This window comes from Erinaceus europaeus, chromosome 7 (assembly GCF_950295315.1).
Source record: "Erinaceus europaeus chromosome 7, mEriEur2.1, whole genome shotgun sequence".
In the NCBI taxonomy this organism is placed as follows: domain Eukaryota; kingdom Metazoa; phylum Chordata; class Mammalia; order Eulipotyphla; family Erinaceidae; genus Erinaceus; species Erinaceus europaeus.
This window is the reverse complement of record NC_080168.1, coordinates 54,077,300-54,087,694: the sequence shown is the minus strand read 5'-3', so window position 1 is coordinate 54,087,694 and position 10,395 is coordinate 54,077,300. Positions and strand designations below refer to the sequence as shown.

At 34.7% G+C, this 10,395-nt stretch overlaps 1 protein-coding gene across 4 annotated transcripts in view; it reads left to right on the top strand.

The window, feature by feature from the left end:
* Positions 1-8,388, top strand: part of LMO3 (LIM domain only 3) — a 53,659-nt gene extending 45,271 nt beyond the window's left edge. For all 4 annotated transcript variants that reach the window (XM_016190206.2, XM_007527616.3, XM_016190205.2 and 1 more), the window contains 2 exons: positions 346-471; positions 5,650-8,388. In XM_016190206.2, the coding sequence (XP_016045692.1) occupies positions 346-471; positions 5,650-5,755 (232 nt within the window). In that variant the 3' untranslated portion in view covers positions 5,756-8,388. The remainder of the gene's footprint in view (positions 1-345; positions 472-5,649) is intronic.
* Positions 8,389-10,395: the final 2,007 nt, after the last annotated feature.

The following is a 10,395-nucleotide window of genomic DNA, read 5'->3' as shown; positions in this document are numbered from 1 at the left end:
TCCTTAATACATGGCACTAAGATCAAAGTTGCATTGCTTTCGTGTTCACTGCACATTCTAACAGGGATATGGATTTATATATTTGCTATTGATTCACCTCTTGATATTCTCTTTATGTGCAATTATGTATATTTCTAATGTATTTGTCCTTTTTTTTTATTCCCAGTATAAAATGAGGTTTTCATCAACAAAGGCTAACTGGAGTATGGATTACAGAATATGTATATACCCAGGACAAACTCACTTGTGTACATCATTCAGCCACTGTGCCATTATTGACAGCTTCACAGGACCCCATCTCAGATTTTCCTGCAAGGAGTTTGAAAATAGTGTTTGTCATTCTAGGCTCTTCGGTGTTACGGGAAACTGTGCTGCCTGTAGTAAGCTCATCCCCGCCTTTGAGATGGTGATGCGAGCCAAGGACAATGTTTACCACCTGGACTGCTTTGCATGTCAGCTTTGTAATCAGAGGTGAGCAGCCTGTTTTCTGGCTTCCCCCAAAATGGCACGCTTGCCTTTGCTGGCTACTTACTTAGTAGGTGGGAATTATATTACCACACTTTACTTACAGCAATTCATTTCTGAGTTGTGTTTCTGGAGACATTCATTGAATGCCAGAAACAAATCAGTAAAGTGGTTGAAGGCTATATCCCTACCCGAAAGAAATGGATCAGATAGTGGGGATATGAAACAGGACATGAAAATACTCCTCTAAACTTTGAGCCTTGTCTCATTCACTATTGTTTAGCCATGCTTTAAAAACCTTCACATTTCTATCCTACTACTTTGACCAAACAAGTTTGTGCTGCAAAAAATTTGAAAGGTGTTAAATATTCATTTTTCCTTTTCATAATTATAGTTGCCCTGTCTTTTGATTCTCTTGAATTTTAAGCTGCATATATACGAATTTTTTTTTTTACCAATCTCTTGAGAATGAGGTCAGGCTTAGCTAATAGTTAAGACAACTATCAGGGCTGGAGAGATAGTTTAGCCTATTAGAGTAGCAAGTTGCATGCCTCAGGCTCTACCCCCAACACCACCGTATGTCGGAACCATAGTCCTTTAGCAATCAATCCATCTTTAAAGTAATTATGGGCATTAGAGTATGAGGAAATGTAGAAACCTTTGCCACTAAGAAACCAGCCAGATAGCTCACTTGGGAGGGTTCCTGCTTTGGCATGTATAACACAGACTAGAGGCTGGCCCCACCCACTGAGGAAAGCTTTAAGGTGGTTTCTCTCTGAAAAAGTCAGTCCAGGGTACTAAAGCTCAACTATTTTACTTCTCTAGACTTCAGTTTTCTACTATGTGGTGCAGTGTTTTTCGACTATCACTGAGGCTTGCTGTCTGGATGACCACCATTTCCTGCAGTCTCCCTCCCCCCCCCCCCTTTTTAAAATCGAAATGAGAGGTAGAGACATTTGCAACACTGTTCCAATAGAGGTGTGTACTCCACAGCATAAGCCACCACCACCTTATGGTGAAGCAGTGATGCAGGTGCCTCTCTGTCCTATCAAATAAAAGGGAAAAAGACCGCTGGAACAATGGAGTTATCGTGTAGGCACTCTGCCTTGAAGATTCTGGTGGCAATAAAGATTTAAAAAAAAGTAATTTAAGACTACTTAAAACCTATATATGTTGGAGTTGCCTCTCCAAGCTTTTTACGTTACAATGTAATAGGAGCTTTAAAAAACAAATCTGTCACAGATTTGCAGATGCCATCAAAATATTTAATGATTTAGAGATTAATATTGCATATTGCTAAATGATCTCCAGGAAAGTTATACCCCAGAAACGTTAACTGTGCATTTCCTCACACTGATTGTAACACTGGGGGGTTATTATTTAAAAAGAAATCCTTGTCACCTTGACAGATGAAAGGTGCTGTTTCATTACAATTTTTAATAGCAATTACTAGTTGGCCTTTGGTATTTCTTCTTATAGGAAACTGCCTGCTTATGTCCTTTGTCCTCCTATGGAAAGCTTACCTATTTTATCTATGTTCTATAGAGAAAATCAAATCATTCAAGTACTAAAACTCAGTCTAAATTCTATTATGATGCAAAGCAACTATAAGTTGTTAATGCTATTTACAAATCATTCATCAATTTTATTTCACCACTGAAATAAAAAGTTGCCTTCATAATTAAGTCTATCTTCTCACTGGAACCCAGTCAAGTAAAACAGATACTCCTAAATTTTGACTCTAAAACTGCTCACATTCTTATTGCTGTGAAATACTATTCCAGTATCATTATTAAAGTACCTAATATATTTCTTTGCTCACTTCATTTATTACATGCTATAATAGGGCTGCATATCTTTAGTGCTGGTTATGCACAATTAGCACTTAGTTATTGTCTTGTCACTTCAACCTCTACAAGACAAACTTCTTTAATGCAAGAAGTCAGCTAATCTTCATCAGTCAAGCAAACAGACAATTTTTGCTGCTCTGTATACAGGAGGTTTTTAATAAAGGAGATTATCTCTTTACTTACATATGCATTTACATTTTCAGTACTCAACTCATTGTCACACTGCTAAGTGGGGTGCAAATTGTTAATTCATAGAGATTTTAAGCAAACTTTACTGACAGAAGAAATGGCAGCATTATAAATGCCTATGAACTTAATTTAGCAATCATTCCATCTTATATTTGAAAACAAAATATTAGTATCCAAGTAGAAATAACATTCTTTTAGTGCTAGTTGTTCCTTGTATATATCCTATCTGCCTATTTCAGAAGAGTACAACTGAAAATGTTATCTAGCTGAATACCTTTAAGTTCAGTCACAATTGGAAATTTCAGTATAAAAGGCTAGTTTCTTAAAGGTGAATAAGTCCCTCAGAAAATTCTGTACAACTAAACAATAGTTTTATACAAAGAGAAAAATGCTTGTTTATAATAAAGCTGTCTGAAATATGTCAAACTTTATACAGCTTTGACTAAAGAATGAGAGGACTTCCTTGAAGTTTTAGGGAAGAATCCAAGGGTCAGTGTGCTCAGCTTGGTTTATTTAAAAAAAGTAAAAATAAATACCGATAGCTCATCAGGAAAACAGAAGTGCCTTCTGTGGAGAGTGGGAAAGGAAAGGAGCATAAGGAAAAGGTTTTCCAAACAGTGGAACACTATGCTAGCCATGGAAGGATGGAAGCTTGTAATGTGTCCAGGAGATGAAAATTAGCTGAGTACTCAAAAATATAACCTTAGCAGAATTGTCCAGGTTGAATAATCTGTTACACATTCATGAGAAAGCAGTTTAAAAAAAAAAAAAAATTAGAATGGAAATCAAAGGCTATCCAGAATTTAAGTAAAGAAGATGATTAAAAGTTAAAATGTGTAAAAAGTGAAATTGAGGGGGGAGATAGGGAGACACCTGCAGCACTGCTTCACCACTCACGAAGTTTTCTGCCTGCAGGTGGGGCCCTGAGTCCTTGAGTAGGCCCCTGTATCTGTATATTTACGTGAACTGAAGAAACAGGCTATAAATATGGAATCCTAACTTTTTCAAAAAGACATAGCCTTAAGCAAAGGCTGTTCAAGTGTTGTGCAGATGGAAATTAACTGTTATTGACAATCACAAACCTTAAGGAAATAAGATGACTAAGTTGACATTTTCATTTCTTAGGATATGTTATAAATGGTGGCTTCTTAACAGAGGTTTTTGATAGCTTGTTCACAACTACTCTAATGCCTTCTATCTAGTTGACAACGTAGTAGTAACAATCACTGAATGGTGAGTATGGGAAAAGCCACACAGCCAGCTCTGTAGCCTTTTCTCCCTTTACACATGTGTTGTAGCTATGGAAATCTCAGCTGTTTTTTTTTTTTTTTCCTAATTCTGGAGGCCTTTTCATCTGAAAAAAGATAAAGGTAATAGATACACGTTTTGTTGGACACAATAAATATGAGTGTCTATTGCTTAACATTAGTATATGGTATTTATCACAAATTTGCTAGACCTACTGATAATGCAGATAGAAAAAAACTGATATCAAAGATGAAACTTAGTTTTTATTTCCCCTCTCCCCATAAATTGAGATTTCAGCTCTGTGCCTTTTTAACATACATACATATGTTTGTAGCTATTTCATTTTATGGAAAACCAATTCAAAGAAAGTATGGAATGAAGTCTATATCTTATGAGATTATTCAATTTTCACTCCTAGCTTACCAATCAGTTGAAATTTGTTTTCAACAGTAATATAAATGTGTAGTAACACCTTCCATAAAAGACAATTTAGCTATCTAAGCTTGTCCAATTAATTACTTTCTTTAATTAAACATTCAGTTTACCCAAACATTACTTTTGAAGTACAATATTTAAACTTTATAGTATTCTAATAAAGAGAAGAGATATTTAAAGTCCAAACATGCATGTTCACTGCATCTCACTGGTTTGACCAAACACAACTTGAGGATTTCAAGATCAGTTTATAGCCTGTACTTTCAGTCAACAGCAGCAGCAGGCAGTAATCCTGGGGGGAAAAAGTAAGTTCCACAAATAAACAGACCAACTTCCTCTAAGAGTAAAGCTAATTCTTTTCAATCTTTTTTATTACACAATTTCCCCTTCTATCTACTTAGCTCAAATAAGGATGGGTTTCTAAAAGTTACCCAATTGGAAAATAAATAGGTTAACTGTTTGCCTAGCATTCCAATCTTTGCAAATGTAAATCAGTCCAACTGATGCTCATTTAAACTGTGGGCTTCCCAAAACATAAAAGGGTGACTTTCTCAACACAGTTTAATCTATCCACTAAGATTTCTGCTTGAGCATCCTTTGAAATTGACTATCTGATAAAAGAGAGCACTATCAAAGGTCAGTGAGGTCAGCTTGTATAATTACAAGTAGTTTGACTGGGTCAAGAATAGTAGACACTGCTGTTTGAAGGTTAAATTGTTACAATTAAAAAATATATACAGATCTCCCCAGAGTTACTGTATTGTTAAGTGTACTGGAAACAACATAAGCATTTATTTCTGACCTTAATTGTGTCCAAAGTGTTACCACTGGGAAGTTACACAAAAAAACCACATTCAAAACACTGCAGTCGCACACATTAAACAATGCCTTATAGAGTAATGCATTACTATAAATAAATCCAGCCCAGCCACTCCTTTTGGTTTAATTGGAACTTCTCTATGGAATGATCACACAAAAACAGCGTGCTGTTATGTAGCTAGCATTCTCCCATGGACGGGACTGTGGGCCAGTATGAATCTGATACTACAACAAATTTACCTCAAAATGATCATTTTGAAATTACTAAAATTTAGTCACACTTTTAATACAATTAAATTAAATAAAATTAAATTTAAAAAAATTTAATGGGTTATTTTTCTAATTGTTTTATCTTCATTAAGTGAATAAATGATCATTGATGAAAATTTCCATAATCATCACAGTGAAATGCTGTTGTTTAAAAAAAAAAAATTTCAAGGTTACATACATTAGCTCTTTTTTCCAGATAGCACATGCAGTATTTAAATGAACTAAATAACTTAGTTTTGACACAACCTTCCAGAACAAACTTTCAAATTCAGGGCATTACCATGTGAAAAGTTAGCAGTAAGATGAACCTCAACACATACAAGTCTGAATGAAATGGCCTTGACATTATTATTATTTTTTTAAATATTTTCAGATTTTGTGTTGGAGACAAGTTTTTCCTCAAGAACAACATGATCCTTTGCCAGACAGACTATGAGGAAGGTTTAATGAAAGAAGGCTACGCACCCCAGGTTCGCTGATCTATCAACACCACCCCATTAAGAACACAAAGCACTACTTTCTTTTATCTTTTTTGCTCCACATGTATATAAGAATTGACACAGGAACCTACTGAATAGCGTAGATATAGGAAAGCAAGATGGTTATATGGAAAAAGAGGCGGACTGCATCTATTTGTATGTAGTGAAATTGCCCCAGTTCAGAGTTGAATGTTTATTATTAAAGAAAAAAGTAATGTACATATTGCTGGATTTTTTTTTTTTGGCTTGCTATTCGTTTTTGTGTCACTTGGCATGAGAGGTTTATTTTGGACTTTTGTACATAATGTATTGTAATATTTGAAGCACAAATGTAATACAGTTTTATTGTGTTACCATTTGTGTTCTGTTTGCTCCTTTGTATTGTTGCATTTAGTACAATCAGTGTTTAAACTTACTGTATATTTATGCTTTCTGTATCTACCAGCTATTCTAAATGAGCTATAACTTTCTAGTAAAGAATTGAAGAGCAAATCTCACTAATGATACACATGTAGATAAAGCAAGTCTACCAACATTAAGATGCTAAAAAAAAAAAAAAAAAAGACACACACAAAGCATTTTAGCAACATCCACCATTGTCACTATGATTTAGAGTTTGTCAGTGATCTCAGTATAACCCCTATTTTCAGGGGATTAAAGCTCAGCTTTAAAAATGCATAAAAATTTCAACTTAAAGCACTTTCATTTTCTACCAATGTGAAAAGTGCCATTTTCAGAGTAAGTTTGAAACTTAATAGTTATCTTTTTTGGCTTCACATCTACAAATATTTTGGGTTCTCCCACCCAACCATTCACCTTTCATGTGCACTAGTGCCTTTGGTTATGAAAATTTTTCCGAAGGGTTAAAAAAATATATCACAGCAATTAGGAGAATTTTAAAATGGTAAGTCCTCTATACAGTTTGTCCAGACCTCACCCCAGGAGCAAAAGGTTCAGTAACTTTAATAAAGTTGGCTTAAAACATTTCTGGCACTAAAATCACAATAATGCACATTGAAACTAATATTTGAAATAGTGAGGTTACTTTTGATCAAAGGAACTTAATGTGCTTAGAGAATCTAGAAGAGAAACAATTAGTCTGATGAAAACTTGAGAACTGGTAATTATGATTTTTTCCTGCCACATGCTCTGATATCCAAACATGAACACCTTAAAAGTGTGGTGTGTCTTACCTTCTTTGCTTTAAGTAATTACCCACTCAGAATGCATCACACTTGAGCTGATATGGGAATTTTATTTTTTAAAATGAAATATTCCACTATCTACATGCTAACTTGATAGCTGATAAAGAAGAAAGCTTTCTAGAAACATTTTTAGACTGATTATTTAACTATAATTAAATTGAGACTATGAACACCTTCGGGGTTACTACCCCGCTTCTTAGCTCCTACTCCCTATAACAAAACTTTTCAGCAAAGCTAACTCTATACAGGCATAACACAGCACATTTTTACTGGCGTGAACTTAGTGTTAAATTTTTTTTTCAACATTTGTGTAGGAAACAATATTTCCCAGTGTTTGTTTACATATATATTTTGTCCTGCCCACAAATGCATTGCAGATAAAAGTTAGATATTAAACCTGGATTTTTGGTTTGTGGCCAAAGTATTAAGCTGAAAATAATGCTGGTACTTATTTGTCTTAAAAAAAAATTACTATGAACATGCATGTGAATCTGGATATTGCCTCTCATTTTTAAGAAAATGGTTCTGTGAACAGTGAATGATATGTATTTTTACAAATGCTTCATGTTAAGAGTATTCAAGTCACATGTCCCCCAAATCTGAGATATTCTGATAGGAATTTCAAAAATAACTACTTGGGGCCTGCAACTTAACTATTTTAATCATAAACCCTTACTATGTTTCATGAAAGACTGGTAGAGCCAAAACCAAACAGAAGAAGTGGAGGGAGGAGAAAGATTTTCATTATATAGCCTTGCTATGCCCTCTAATAGTTGTATGAAATTCATGTGGACTTGAAATTTTGTCAACCCCTTTTGCAAATTCTCTTTTTAAAAAAACATTAAAAAAGTTTTGCATATGTTTACCAATAAATGGAAATACTTGCAAATGGGGAACAAACTTCTCAGCTGCTTGGAGCTGTTTAGCTATCTTTGTCACCCAATGATTAGCTTAATCCTTTTGGGAATGAGTGCTTGTACTTTTTACTGCACACAATATTACTCACCTGGATTAAAGATTAAGGCCTTAATCTCCTTAGATTATCTTTAATCTCCATGCAATTGTAAAGCAAGACATTGGGCTATTTTACAACTAATTGCCCGTTAATAGTTGCATTTTTTACCTGAAATGCTAAGCTAATTGTCTTGACTATTCAAAAGTCCCTGAACTGTCCTCAACTTTCCTCTTTGCGTTGTGTAGCCCTGATGTCACTAAACTTATTATTGGATGCCTGCTGTAGGACACCTTTGACAGAGCTTTGGTTTCTCAAGCAGTGAAAGCGCTGTTCCTAAAAGCATCTCATAGCAACTGCCTCCGATGAAGGACCAGGCACCTGCACTCCAGAGTGCTGGCTGAGTTTAAAAGCTGATCTGTGTTTGTGATTTCACTCTCATCTTGCTTAATAAATATTTGCTGAATTCTTTCATTCATTTTTTTTTAATTTTTGGAGTCATGTTTTTAATAAAAGGGGTATTACACCATTTGATTGCATTTAATTGGCAAAATAATGATGTCTAGAAAGCATATGTGAAGTCCACAAAAAAGAAAAAGTAAGGACATTTCCTTTCAAAGAGGAAATTGTAAGCACATACAAAATATCTCAGATGCTATATTTGGAATTCTAAGCTAGGTAGTTAACTGCTATTTACTTTTGTGGGGAAAATAACCCTGTCAAAATGAAGGTACCAACTGCTGGGTGTAATTTTGTACATTTATACAAATTTTAGGTGATCTTAAAGCAACTGTTGTCAGTAAATTTCAGATTTCCTCTCTTCTTTGTAATGAATTAAAACCAAAATGCAATTCAATATACATTTTCAAGGAAGGAACTGCTGTACCTTAACTGAAAAGGATCTGCAGTAAACTGTGAGTGTCTGTAAGTAGCTTCCTTTCGGTTATCACTTCAGTTTAACTCTCTGCGAAGTTAGTTTCCTAGAAATGCTATGGGCCATCAGTGCAGAATATGACTTTAGCAAAAGTCTTTTGATTATTTTTCTTATATTTACCTGATCTTAATGCAAATTCAGATAAAGAAAGCTTTAATACAATCATCATTTTGACTGACATTGAGTACCTACTTGGACAGATCTTGCTCTGAGCACAGTCTCTCCATCTGGGCAGATTTAGGATCCTGTATACCACGGATAACATTAGCATGTCTTTGCACTCAGCCAGACCTAATGATAAACATACAAAAGCAAATTCCATCTGTACCTACTCAGAATGTCATTGGTATGAAAGGCGCAGAAAATATCTCAAGTAATCAATGTGCTCAGAGAATTATCTCACACAAATTACTCATTAACTCAATAGCACATAATAAAAAAGAACATCAATTAATTAATGAATCACCCTCTGATCAACATGATTACAATAGAGCCCTGTTGAAACAGTGGTTATAAATGAAGCTGCCTCCTTTATTCATTGTCTGCAATTGGCCCACTACTTGGTTGCTGTGGGTGTCATATTTATTTATGCCTGAAGGTAGCTGTATGACTGGGGTCCCAAGTGAAGAATTCAGGAAGTCTAGGACTTTTAGAACCATGTAAATGATAAAAGTAAACAACACTAATTTCACTGTTTTCTTTGAAACCAAGCTACTAAGAGTATCTTTCTAGGTCAGGGGTAGTTAGCATAATGGTTATGCAAACAGACTCATGCCTGAGGCTTTGAAGTCCCAGGTTCAATTCCCGTACCACCATAAGCCAAAGCTCATCACTGCTCTGGTTAAAAAAAAAAAAAAATCATCTTTCTAAAGACAGATTCATAATCAAAATATAAGGCTTCCTGTTGAACGTTATTAAGGTAGGCTGGAGGATAAGCTGCCAAAAATAAATTCTGCACTGTTCTAGAATATACATGATTTAATTTCACTTAAAAAAAAATGGAAGGCAAAGCTTGGCAAATAGTGTACTGCCTTGCTACATGTATGATGCAGGTTCAAGCAAGGCTCCCAGAGCATTAAAGGAAGTTCTGGTGTCATCGTCCTCTCTCTGAAAGTTCACAGCAGTGAAACACAAGAGATAATGAGAAGATGCACGATGATTTGAAAATATTTTGGTATCTCCCAAGCATAAAAGTACTAATAATAATAAAGGGAGAGAGAAAAAAATCCCAAATATTACTTACAAAGTCATCAAATAAAGTTTTCCAACTATCTTGGTAAATATCATTTGAATAAGCTTATAGAATAATTATAACAGTTCCCTTAGGTAAGTAAGGAACATCTGTTGGTAGCACATAGCAGGTGTTAACAATTACACATACTGAAATTTTTAAAAATGTTTTTAATTAAAGAATTCTGTTTTCTGAAAAGGAAAATACGTTAAATTCAAAGATACTCCTGTTTTGAGCGTGCAGATCACGTAATGCATAAAATTGTAAAGCCCAAATCATCTTGAATCAACTAAGTTTTCTGTTTGGTTCAGATCACTA